At 37.5% G+C, this 14,069-nt stretch overlaps 1 protein-coding gene across 2 annotated transcripts in view; it reads left to right on the forward strand.

Annotated features, from left to right (window-relative positions):
• Nt5c (5' nucleotidase C) overlaps positions 1-14,069 on the forward strand; it is a 55,389-nt gene that overhangs the window by 15,892 nt on the left and 25,428 nt on the right. For both annotated transcript variants that reach the window (XM_083127291.1, XM_083127292.1), the window contains 2 exons: positions 1,929-2,063; positions 3,147-3,304. In XM_083127291.1, coding sequence (XP_082983417.1) covers positions 1,929-2,063; positions 3,147-3,304 — 293 coding nt within the window. The remainder of the gene's footprint in view (positions 1-1,928; positions 2,064-3,146; positions 3,305-14,069) is intronic.

The following is a 14,069-nucleotide window of genomic DNA, read 5'->3' on the forward strand; positions in this document are numbered from 1 at the left end:
AATTCAGATATTAAATCACGTTCGTAATATTATAGTAAAAAAATGTGAGCAACCTGAAATTTTGTATTTTCGATAGGATTTGCTCTCCCAATTTTTCAGAACTTCTCATCGGATGAAAATGTATGGTAAACAATCTCAGAATTTGCTTGAGATAATGTGGACATGCGCTTACAGCACCGTGAGATATCACTTGGATACTAGAATATAAATCACATTGCATAACTCATGACCTTGACGTTTACCATGGAGAAATATTGCCCTCCCCCCCACTCCCCTGCTGGTTGAATGATTGGCCCTGACGTTTGGAAAGCCTTGCGATGACTATGTAAAAATGTCATGCTTTGCCACTGGTAACGTTGCATGGTTATGAAATGAAAATACACACACAGCCATTTAATACTGTGTATAATATGGACAATACAGACATCAGTGCATCTTGAAAATTACGTCCTCTAAATGTTCTGCTTAGATACACTGTTCGAGGTGATGCAGCAAGGCTTTCAAGACGCATGTCTCAACATGTCCTGTTTAATAGCTCAAATTTCACGGCGACTGAAATATTACCCATGGCTCTCCACTGTCCAACCCACCTTAGAATTCTGGAACAGGTGCATGGCGATCTTCATTGTTTTGCCGCAGGGCCTGGTGCCTTTTTGGAGGAAGGCTTCCACCACTGCAATCTGTGTCTGCACTGGCCAACGCTTAAGCCCAGGGTATATTAATTGCCTAACTTCCTACTCTCCACAGACGTAGGTATGCCACACATGCGCACATGCATTCTGGCAGGGTTGTGAACTCAAATTGGTAGATACAATATGAGCCACCCAGTGTGTAATATTAATCATTTGCACATACATACAATGGAAGTTCGATTTTATGTTTTGCAAGGAACCAAGCTACATTTTGCTCTATTGGGACCAGAAATATTTAATGTATAATGCAGGAAAATGTATCATCTAGAAATGTAAAATCGTAATCCACTCTAACCAGCAAATCAGATTTCAAATTTCATGGATGAAATTTATGCTTGTGTAGGGACCTTAACTTTTTGCATTTTAATATCACTGAAAAAGTTGATTATTGCAAGAGAGTGGTGGATAAAATGTTGTGCTAAACCCATTTCTTATGCATAGTCAGTTGCAAAATAATGCAAATTTGGTGTCTTATGCAATATGTAGTGTTTCTTGTGAATTTCAGCAATTTGTACTCATTGTATATGGTAGATCTTTTGCTTGGCACGCTCTCATGGTTGTTGCTCCACACAGTTTAGTTTAGATTTCATGTGTTGGACATACAGTAGGCCTGAGCCGATACCACTTTGAACTGATATTGATGCCGATACTCTCACAGTTTCCAACGGATACCGATATTTGAAAATTTTAATCATTAAAAGTTGTTCAAAATTTTGATTACACTCGAATTATATGAATCAATTTACCAAGAGTTTTGCTTTAAAATATTCAAAAGTTACACCATAATATTAAATTATGTTTCAAAAAATTCATTGTTTCATACCAAAATGCAAAATAAATAGAAAATTGGAATTTTGCATAATTTTCAGGATAATTAGACTCTGTGAAAGTGTAGCGTGGCATTTTTGGAGTCCGTGAAAGACCAAAATGCCTGGTAAGTATCAGTCGGTATCAGTAAATAAATCCCAGACGATACTTTCCGATACTGATAACATCGGTATTGGTCAATACAGATAGATCGGCTCAGTCCTATTATACAGTTAGTCTTTTTAGCAGACAAATCAGGTAATGATAAAAATCAAGAGACAATACATGATACATAATTATAGTAGGGTTTAAATTAAAGGAATCACAATGTTTTTCAATAAATCCCTAGCACACCTGTTAGTGAAAATATTAATTGTGAAAATGCTGTAATTTTGGGTTCCTAATGACATTATTTTTGTTAATTTGTAGAGAGAGCAGAAGAAGATGGTTCAGCTGGCTGACCTCTTTTCTGTGCCTGAAATGTGCCTCCTTTGCAACATTGCTGAATACTTCGAGCGGAACAACATAGATTACCATCCAGAAATCCTATTTAGGGACGTAAAGGTAGGTAAGCTATTAGGTGACGTTAGTATTGATCCATTTAGTAGCTACCTCCTATTTATTTAAATGTTTCAGTCCACTTCATAGTTATCACTAATTGTCTTTTTGGACTAGCATTTCTTTATGTTAACAACTGTTGAAAGAGAAACATGTGAAATGAATGTGAATGGAGATGTACACCAGTATTTGGAAGTTACTTTTCAAAAGTATGTGTATTACAGTTACAGAAGTACCACCACGTGGCTTCATTTCACACATCATTTCTTGAAAACCACAGATGATAATTCAGCTGTCTTTTTTATTTATATATATGAAGAAAAAGAAAACTAGTTCACACTGTGCATCAAAACTGAATTTTTAGTTTTATTTTGTGTGTGTGCATATTATATGGAAAGTGAAATTTGTACCCACCTAGATCAGAAAGATTCCTGCTCCACTAAAGGACAAGATTCACTACCGTAGGTACCAGTATGCTTTTAACCATGAGCATCCAGAAGGAGCAGGAGGGTCTTGGCCTTCCCCTGGAAAATGAAAGTCAACCAAAAATTATATGTTTCACACACACAGTTTCATTTCAGCCACAATAATATGTGTTAATTATTGCACGAACATGATAAATGCAAATTTAAGCAAAGTTTTTTGAGGAAATAACACTATTATTACAGAAAATGTGCCTTGTTTGCCCCCTCTGGAAAAAAAATACCTTCCTTGCCCCTCCCTGGGAAAAATCTGCAGACGTCCATTCTTTTAACCTTCATCATTTACATGTAGGATAACATTTCATAAGCTTTATATGAATACCTATTTTTAATACTTCAAACACTGCAGTCTCTCATATAAGTGTCCCTGTTTTAATATTCCTGAAGAATCCAATTGAACTTGGTGAAATATAGGATTTTAACTTTATAACATGCAAAGTGATTAATAGAATAACAAGTTTTGTTATGGTGACAACGCAAAAAAAATTGTATAAGCTTTTTTTCTGAAGGAAAATGTAGCAGTTAATGGTGTGTTACTGCAATATAGATTCTCTTCTTTCTCATGTGAGACATTTGTCTATTTTTTAAATTCCATCATAAATTTCAGGCTTCTGTGCAGAGCTGCCATCCCATAATGCACTCAATTGTGGAGAGCAATGCATCAGAATACTTGGAAGAAAACAAAGATTTGCGTGAATTTTTTGATTTGCTGATAAAAGCTGGAAAAAAGCTTTTCTTGGTTACGAACAGCCCTTTTAACTTTGTGTAAGTAGCTTAACATAACTTGTGAAAGGCATGCAAAATTTGGTATTACTAATCCGTACAACTTTGCTGTAATAAATTGGAGTTTTATAATGCTTTGTGAGAAGAAAAATTGAGCTTATGTATGCATTTTTGTTACTGCATGTTGAAAGGGATGTTGTACAATTCATATTTGATTATTATTGGGTGCTGACATGCACATGTATTGTTTTTCACTTTGAATTTGAATTTTATTTTTCTTCCGTTGACCCTTGTTTAAAAGGGCATGGAAAACGTCAAGATACATAATGAAATAATAATTAGTTAAGTACATCATAACAAAAAAGAAGAAACATTGTGTAGTACATTACATCACTACACCAAAGTAAAAATGAAAAAATACACTTCATTACACTACAATAAAAATAAAAAACACATTATCATTGTTGCATGATTGAAATAAGAATACAATTAAAATACATATTTTTTAGTACATTGGCCTTGTATTGTCTTGTTCCATGAATTCTCCGATACTGTAGAGACCTCTATCTGTCAAATATTTTTTTATTGTTTGTATTTGTTTATCTTTTGGAGATATCAGTTTTATGTCATGAGGCAGCTGGTTGTAGAATATTTTTCCGGGATTCATTGGTGATTGTTTTGAGATATTGAGTCTGTGTTGGTTCTGGTAATAATTATCTTTCTCCCTTGTATTGTGGTTGCGTAATTGGTTATTTTTAGTCATGCTTCCAGTATTTAGAACAAACGTTAAAGCCTTATAGATGTATAGGGAGTATATTGTCATTATTTGTTTTTCCTTGAATAACTCTTTGCAAGATTCCCTACAGCCTAGTTTGTACATTATTCTAAGTGCTCTCTTTTGAAGTCTCAGTATTCTGACAGTATTATTATAAAATGATCCACCCCAAGCTATTATGCCATATTCAACATAGGGAAAAGTAGTCCATAATATATGCATTTGTTAATTTCTGTTAAATTATATTCAGCCATTTGTTTTAGCAGGTATAGATTAGATGATAATTTACTGCAGATGTTGTTAATTTGTTCTTCCCACGTTAATTTTTGATCTAGTGTTATTCCCAAAAACTTTACTGAAGATACAGTTTCTATGAGCACATTGTCTATGCATAGTGTTTGTGACTCAAAATCCATGTTTCGGATTGTATTGAATATCATAAATTTTGTTTTATTGTTGTTTATTATTAATCCATGTGAAGTGAAGTATTGTGCCAGTTGGTTTATGGTGATAAAAGTGTTTATTTCAAGCTTCCTAGGGTCGATACCTCTGGCAAGAACAGTTGTGTCATCTGCATAGGTGACAATTTTTGTGTTTGGGTATTCTGGTACATTGTTTATGTACAAAATAAAGAGCAGGGGCCCCAGGATTGATCCTTGGGGTACCCCCATTAACACTTTCCTACTTTGTGATTTAAAGTTAGTGACTATACCATGCATGTTGTAGCTTATTTGAGTAATTTGCATTCTGTCCTGTAGATAAGATTGTATAAGTTCATAAGCTATCCCTCTTATTCCTATATTGCTTAGTTTGACCATAAGCAGCAAGTCATGTTTTACCCTATCGAATGCCTTGGAAAGATCTAGATATATAGATTTTTTTCAGCTTCGTGTTTCTCTAATGTTTCAGTTACATAATCGATTAACTGTGCTAGAGCTGTGTTTATTGATTTCCCTTTCTGGAATCCATGCTGGTTTCTGTTTATTATGTTATATTTGTTACAAAACTTTATAATATAATTTGATAAATTTTTTTCCAATATCTTTGAAAAAGCAGATGTTAGGGAGATAGGTCTGTAGTTCTCAATGTCTGTTGCAGCTCCTTTTTTGAATATGGGTATCACTGTGCTGTGTTTTAGAACTTTGGGGAATGTACCAAATTTTATTGAATTGTTGACTGCATACAGCAGGGGTTCTAAAATAGATTCTGAGCAGGATTTAATAAGTTCAGCTGACCATTCATCAGGTCCGTGTGATTTTTTGTTTTTTAAACCTTGTATAACTTTTTTTAACTCATTAGCACTTACTTCTGGGATATATATACTGTTTGGCCGATATTTCTCGATTGGGATCTCTAGTGTTTTGTCATTATTTTCATTCTCTCTGTTTGTGTTGGTTAAGTTTATAAAATATTTGTTGAATAAGTTACATATGATATTCGGGTCAATTACTTCAGTGTCATCCTTGATGACTTTTATGTTTGCTTTATCATTGTTTGTATTTGATACACGGTGATTGTTTACTATTTTCCAAATGGCTTTTTGTTTATTACAGACTTTTTTATTTGTTTACTGAAAATATTTGATTTTTGATTCTTTATGGCTTTCTTGAATAGTTTTTTTACATTTTTGTACTTTTTCTGGTGCTTAGTGTCTTTTGTAATTCTAAATTTTTCATATTCTATTTTCATATTACTTTTCAAAAGTATAATTTCTTCTGTTAGTGGCACTTTCTTCTTATTAGGGTATATTCTTTTTGTTGTTTTGGGACAAGCTACATTTAAATAATATGTTAAGTGGCTTATTAGCAATTCCCAGATATCATTCGTGTCAGTTAGTTGGTAAAGGTCTATCCAATTTTCCTGATGTAAGAGGTATTTAAGATAATCTATATTTTGCTCACATGTATCCCTACATTCTATTGTGTAACTTTTTGAGTATTCTAACCTTTTCCCTTGTATTGTAATTTTTTGAGACGTGCGGTCAGAGATAAGCGTATGTAGGACTTCAGCTTTAATTGTGATTTGATTGTATGTTTGTTATTACATGGTCAATCAGGGTTTCTGTACTTTCTGTTATTCGAGTTGGTTCTTGAATTATTTGAGTTAGGTTGTTTGACTTCAAGGTATCCAAGTATTGAGCACAGTTTGTGTCTTGTTTTAGAAGATCTATGTTTATATCTCCAACTATTAATAGTTTGTTATGTTTTTTTGTCAGATGGTTTAGCATGTTGTCCAAAGCATTTACAAAGAGATTTATGTCACTGTTTGGTGATCTGTATACTGCTATAATCTTAAATGTATCTAATCATATATTAAGCTATACACCACTAACTTCTAGTATATTTTCCATACAGTATTTGTCAAGGTTTAACACTTTTTTGATATTTTGTACACTATTTTTTAAGAAGATCGCAGTGCCACCACTTTTTTGAATTGACCTGTGGTAGACTGCATGTAGATTGTAACCTGTAATTGTGCATAATTTATAATTTTCAGACCTGAGACCATGTTCAGTAACTACAAATATATCTGGTGTGCACTCACTTAGCATTATTTCCAGTTGGTCAATTTTGTTGGAAATGCTCTGTACATTGTTATGGAGAACTGTAATCGTTCCTTCTTGGTTTCGCAAGCTGTTTTTATTGGGGATTTGGTTATCATAAGTATGCTTATCACTTACCATAAAAAATCGTTTTTCAGTTTACTGGGTGTACACTTCTTCCGTTGAGATGACCGTACATTTGGAGCATTCACTTTTTCACTACACTTTTCACTGCTATCTTCGGTGTCGTGACTGATTGTAGCACAATCCCTGTTTTCAGATTGTACTTCTACCATGGAAGAATGTGTTTCTACCTCAATTTCCCTTTGGTTTATGCCATTCTCCTCACTTTCTTCACTTGATTTCCGCCCTTTCTCTTCCATGAAACCAATATCACTCACAGTTTTCATAGCAATGTCGCTAGCTTCTACACCCACCCTATCATTTTCCTTGCTGCTCTTGTTGTTTGTCTCAGTCAAAGTGTTCTGTGTTTTTCTCTTGTTGGATTCAACTAGCGCTGCTCCACTTATCCACTTCCTTGTGTCAGTACACTTTTTCCAGCAGAGTGGGATGATTTGATTTTCCTGTGATTTTCTGTTAATAATACCATGGATCATTTGACATACATACTGTTTTACTTTGTGGTTCAAGTGCTGTCCATGTCTTGTATGATATTCTCTGCTCATGGTGTCAAGGTCGATTATGGTTACATTTTTGAAGTGTTTACAAGTGTTCTTCATCTGTTTATTTATTTTTTGTATTTCGATGTTTACACACGACTGAGGAATGAGATAATATCTGTGGGGTATAGTAGTTACAATTACATTTGTATGAGTCAGTGAACCTAGTGAGTCACGTACTGCCATTATTGCATCGCTGCCCTGATTTGTCGCAATATCATTGGAGCCAGTGACTATAATAACATAGTCATTTGAGCTGAACCTCGAACAGTCCTTCCTTGCTGCTTCTAGTACATGTTTTGACTTTGCCCCGGGTTTCACTGAACCATATATATTCATTGCTGGTAGAAAATCTTTCATATTGGTGGCAAGGTAGCGCCCATGGCTGTCGGCGAAGATCACTGCTTTGGGTCTCTTTTCTTTGATTTTCAGTTTTGTAGTACTTTGAACTTTCCCGTCTCGAAGTTCATTGATTGGGTCTGTTGTATGGCTCTTTCTTCTTTCTTGGTATTTAAGCTCCCTACACTGATTGTGTGCACTTTCGATTTCACCAGGTTCATTGGTCAGTGCTGCAAAAGGGTTGGTATGCTCGAATGAATTATCCAAGCACTTTACTTTTGGGGCATTAGTGGATGGATAGTGCCGATTGAATAGAACTCTCCCATGTTTCACTACTTCACTCCAACTATCTTGCTTATTTGTCTCGCACAGATTTTGGGCAATCCTTCTTTCTTCTTCTACATCTCAAATGTCCGATTTCAGAACTTCGATAATTTTTTCCTTTGACGCTAGTTCCAGTTTCAGACTCTCACACTCGAGGCGTAATGATTTACAGCTGTCACAATTCGGCATCCTGTTTTGGTTTTTTTTACTTTTGTGATTCGTTTGCCACAATTTTGTGCACAGGTTCGATCAATACACCACACTCACGTCAAGGTCGAGAAATAGAACCTACACTGAATTTCTTATACTTTCGTTTTCACTGCATTTCCTCACTCCCGAGTTGGGAAACACGCCTGACAATGGTGTGAATACCTCATATGGTTTATGAATGTGCTTCGTAAACAAATTACTTACTGCCTAATTATTATTATTATTTTTCACTGTTCACTTAAAGGACCCGTTCTTCCGTATGCATGTATGTCTTGCTACTCGTTGTCACTGTTCACTTAAATGATCCGTTCTTCCGTATGCATGCATGTCTTGCGACTCGTCACTGTTCACTTAAAGGACCCGTTCTTCCGTATGCATGTATGTCCTGCGACTCGTTGTCACTGTTCACTTAATGACCCGTTCTTGTGAATCAGGACCAAAACATATCGCTGTCTCTGCGTCTCAGGTGGAAAAGCCACAGACAGACCTCGATGTGCGTAAGTGAATTGTTCTGTAACCTTGTACTTAAGTTCAAAGATGTCATTTTTCCACTTCCTCTTGAAGGGTCCCGGGTTCGATATTCTGTGGAGGCACATGGCACAGTGGTTCGAATCCCACTTTAAACTGTAGCTCCAGTCCCGATTAGCCTTTCTGTGCATAAAGTGGACTTACAACAACAAAACTACAACTTCCTCTTCAATAAAGTTTCTGTGTATCTTTTGTTATTCTATAATGTTTTGCAACTTGTAAGTCAATTGTAACATTACAATTGATGCAATTCTATATTAAGCATAAATTTAGTAAAAACAAACCCAAAATGGTCCCGCACTGTAGCCATGCAGTCTAAGGCACAAGCTTTGGGTTCCAGTTATGAAACGTGTGCAGGTTTGAGTTCACATGAGAATGCATAACAACTTTTCCCACCATCGTGAGGAAGTTGGGGAGCCACAGAAAACCTACATTAATGACTGATGGTATGTTGTGCCAATCACACGTCACCCCGTAACTGGTTGGATGATCTCTCACCTCCGGTGAAGCCTGTGGGAGTGAGGCTGGTAGTCGGTAGGTAGGCCCTGGCCTTCACGGGTTTTTAGTACCCGAAATGACTGTACCATGTCTCTGCTTGTCAACTACTACACATCAGCTCAAAATGTCAGATTATGTACGAGGCGTAATTTTAAAGTAAGTACCATTTTGATATGTACGAAAAACAAGTAAACTTTTTGTAACAATTTTATTGTTACATGAAAGACCACACTTTTATCTACTTTTCCACATAATTGCCATCAATATTAAGGCACTTATCATATCGAACAACAAGCTTTTGTATTCCGTCATCATAGAAGTTTGCCGCCTGATTTGACAGCCACTGCAACATGGCCGTTTTGAGGCTATCGTCGTCATCGTGGCGCTGACCTCCGAGATGCTTCTTCAGATGCAGAAACACTTGGTAGTCACTGGGTGCTAGATTGGGGCTGTATGGAGGATGATCAAATTGTTCCCAGCCAAATGATGCGATGAGATCTTGAGTTTGATTGGCCGCATGTGGACGGGCATTGTCATGCAGCAAAACGATCCCTTTACTCAGCATGCCGCGCCTTTTGTTTTGAATGGCACGGTGCAGTTTTTTTTAAAGTCTCACAATATGTTTCGGAATTTATTGTGTCACCACGAGGCAGAAAATCAACAAGCAACACCTCCTTCCTGTCCCAAAACATGGTACACATGATTTTCCGGACTGAAATTGTCTGCTTAAACTTCACTTTCTTGGGTGATGTTGAATGCCGCCACTCCATGGTTTGTTGTTTTGTTTTGGGTGTAACGTAGACCACCCATGTTTCATCGCCTGTGACAATTTGGCTTAAGTACGCGTCACTTTCAGCTTCATAATGCACAAGAAAAGTCAAGGTGCTACCTAAACGTTTGCTTTTGTGCACCTCTGTTAACATTTTTGGTACCCATCGTGAGCACAATTTTCGATAGTTTAAGCGTTCGGTAACAATTTCGTAGATAACACTTCTTGAAACTTCAGGGAACTCCTCTGATAACGAAGAAATCGTGAAGCGTCTGTTCTCTTTCACTTTTTCGTCGACTTTCTGCACCAAATCGACAGTGATCACTGAGGGTCGCCCACTCCGTTCCTCGTCATGAACATTCTTTCGGCCATCTTTGAAAGCTCTTACCCATTTGCGTACCATTCCATCACTCATAATGTTTTGTCCGTACACTTCACAAATCTGACTGTGAATTTCAACTGCTTTCATGCCTTTAGCACTAAGAAAACGAATAACAGCGCGTATTTCACAGTCGGCGGGATTCTCAATCGGCGGAGGCATTTTAAATATGCAGAAGCAAATGTATACACGATCGATTGTTGCCGCAATGGCGTCTGTGGCTTGCCAACAGATGTAGGTACACAGTGCTCATTCACGGGACACCGACCGCATCGCTGCAGCGGCGGAATTTCAAAACGGTACTTACTTTAAAAATACGCCTCGTACACCGATGTCTGTCTATGCATTTTTAATTGCTGGATAAATTATGTACGTTAATTTATTTCTCTGCTCAAATGGAGCAGAGATTTTATTGTTGTGATGAAAAGAAGCATGTGGTATTATTAAGGTGCATTTTGAAGAAATCCCTCTTCATTGACTTGTAGAGCTTCAGAGTAATTTTAGAGTTAATAAAACAAATATAAGCATATGTATTCTTATCCTTATGTTGCCATTTGTATATATTAGGGCTGAAGAGGTACCAGTACTGATGCCCATGCTCTTCTCAGTTCTCACTGATGCTAATGCTAGAAAATTGTAAGAATAAAAAGTTGTTCAAAATTCATATTCAGTAATATTGATATGTAAGTGTTGTTGAGAACTTTTGTGTACTCTGAAAAATAGCAAACTCCAAAAAAGTATAAGGAGAGCCACATAGTGGTTCAGATTCCACTTTAAACTGTAGGTCTAGTCCTCATTAGCCTATCCGTGCATGAAGTGGACTTAAAGAAAAACTCAAATAAGTATTCACTGGTATCAGTAAATAAATTCAAACGTATACTTTCTCATCCCTATACATCGACATTGATATTGGGTGAGCCCTGATATTTATGTATGTCCTGATGTTTCCGTTGAACGTGCAGCAGACCTCTGACTTTCTAGTATTGTAGAATTCTGAGTGGTAAGGTAGAGTAGAAGTTTTCTTTCTGAGTCAGTAAGTTTTACTGCAGTTTGGCTTCATTGTTTTTTAAGTTTACTTAAAAAATCAGTGTTATTAATTTAAAATTGCATTGTTTGTATTATTTCTAGGTCTATAAATTTTCACATACAATAAAGTTGTCTAGGTTAGAGAAGTTATAAATTTTATGCTTGCTTCAGTAATATAATAATATTCACTCACAGTAGTTTCATACACAGTAATTTGAACAAAAACTGCAGTTCAGTCTCGTATGTTACTGTCACTCCTTAGCAGGGACGTAGCTAGGTTGATCAGTTTGGGGGGGGGGGGGCCCAAACGTAAGATTTTTCTATCAAACTTTTATAAATTAACAAACTATTTGTACACCATATAGGCCTATGCTGTATACATACATTATATATGTATGTGTGTGTGTGTGTGTGTGTGTGTGTGTGTGTGTATATATATATATATATATATATATATATATATATATATATACCAGGTGGATAAGCTTAAATCTGCTGTTTTGTAGTCAGAAAAACACATGGTTTATTTATAGAAAGCAACAAGAAATTTATTCCAAGTACTTGCCTTTGCGAGCTACACATTTTGCCCACCTTTCGGGCAATTTGTGGATACCACTCCAAAAAAAGTCCTTCTCTTTCGAGGCAAACCACTCATCAAGTCATTTTCGGACGTCTGCACACGTATCGAAGTGCTGCTCAGCGAGGGCGTGGTCCATGGACGAGAACAGATGGTAGTCGGAAGGGACCAGGTCTGGTGAATAGGCGGGATGGAGTAGCACCTCCCAGTTGCGTGTCTCCAAGTAGTTTTGGACCAGACTTGACGTGTGCGATGGGGCGTTGTCGTGGAGGAAAATCAGCTTGTCATGTCTTTGTTGATAATCCGGCCTTTTGTCACATAGAGCATGGTGCAATTTGATCAGTTGTTGGTGGTAGCGGTGGGCAGTGACAGTTTCACCAGGTTTCAACAGCTCAAAGTAGACGATACCCTGTTGATCCCACCAAACACACAGCATCGTCTTCCGGCCGAAGCAATTTGGTCTCGAGGAAGATGTTGATGGTTGGCCGGGATCAACCCACGATTTCTTGCGTTTAGGATTCTCGAAATATATCCACTTTTCATCGCCAGTCACAATCCGATGCAGGAAAGACTTTCTTTTTTGTCTGGCAAGTAAGATTTCGCATGTGTTTTGGTATCTCTCCAGCTGCCAATCGGTCAATTCATGCCTCACCCATTTTCCAATCTTTTAAACCTTTCCCATAGCACGTAGACGCATGGAAATGGCTGCTTGAGTAACACCCAATTGCTCGGCAAGCATCTTTTGCGTTTGGGTATCGTCCTCGTCCAAAAGAGCCTGCAATTGATGGTCTTCAACCTTCCTGGGCCGATTTTCACGCTTCATGTCGCTCAGGTCAAAATTGCCATCTTTGAACCGACGAAACCAATCCCTGCACGTTGTTTCTGATACATCACTGTCACCATAGGCCTCCAAAAGCATTCGATGCGATTCGGCAGCCGATTTCTTGAAATGGAAGCAGAAAAGCAGAGCTTCCCACATATGCTCTTTTTCTGGCACAAAACTAGACATGCTTACCACAGGAACACTGTCTGTTGTTGTCTGCACGTGCTGACGATGTGCACTGATTCGTGTTGGCACATGTCCATCTCATACAAACACCAGGTATGGCGTGCCCATGGTAGCTTCATATGCTCACTAATGCCATCTATGAGCAAACAGCAGATTTAAGCTTATACACCTGGTATATATATATATATATATATATATATATATATATATATATATATAGTCTTGGAAAGAAAAGGATCAAGGGCCTCCTTGGTGGCGCATGGTAGCATCGTCGTGTTGTAATCAAGGGCTTCCAGGTTCGTTACCCGTTGGAGGCACATAGCTGTTCCGATCCTACTTTAAACTGTAGATCAAGTCCTGATTAGCCTTACTGTGCATAAAGTGGACTAAAAAAGAAAGTTCAATGAATCAATTAATCGAGAGGTTCAAGGTTCGATCGCTGGTCGTCAGGCCGGTAGCCAGAATTTGATTTCGGAAGGGGCTTATCCCTTATCGGCAGCCACCATCTAAAGACGAAAAGGTTGGGGGGAGGAGTAAATGCGCTGAAGATGAATTTCTTGGTATGTTGCAACTTACCGTAGCTGTAAAAGATGTTTAATCCTGTTAATGAAGTAAATTTAATTACTACTACACATTATTAAAATCAGATATTTGTAGGATTTCGGAAAAGGACTGCAGCCCCTGATACCCTTCCCTGGGTATGTGCTTGCTTGTATTAGTTCCAAAATTTCTGTGCTGCAATATGGAAGCAAATTCTGCTCTCGAAACTATGGAACTCGATGTGATGACCACGCGCAACCGAATGAAAGAACTCTTCGCAGGCATTGTCCCTCAATATTAATTTTACTGACTAATTGTAAGTTTTTCTCGGCCTCCTCGATGACAAAGTGGTACCGTCACCGCCTTGCAATCAAGGGGTCCCGAGTTCGATACTCGGTGGAGGCACGTAGTGGTTCGGATCCCCGATTAGCCTTACTGTGCATACATGGACTTAAAACACGAACTTGATAATTGGAAGGTTTTAGAAGAACTAAACATGGCTTTTTATGCATCGTACAACTTTGCTTCTTTCACCCTACTTTTACAGTTTTTCTTCCTAAGAATTCCACTGAGTATAACACGCTACGAAACCAGAGGTCCAAGGTTCGGAC

The sequence above is a fragment of the Lepisma saccharinum genome, chromosome 8 (genome assembly GCF_977018435.1).
Source record: "Lepisma saccharinum chromosome 8, izLepSacc3.1, whole genome shotgun sequence".
NCBI classification, from domain to species: domain Eukaryota; kingdom Metazoa; phylum Arthropoda; class Insecta; order Zygentoma; family Lepismatidae; genus Lepisma; species Lepisma saccharinum.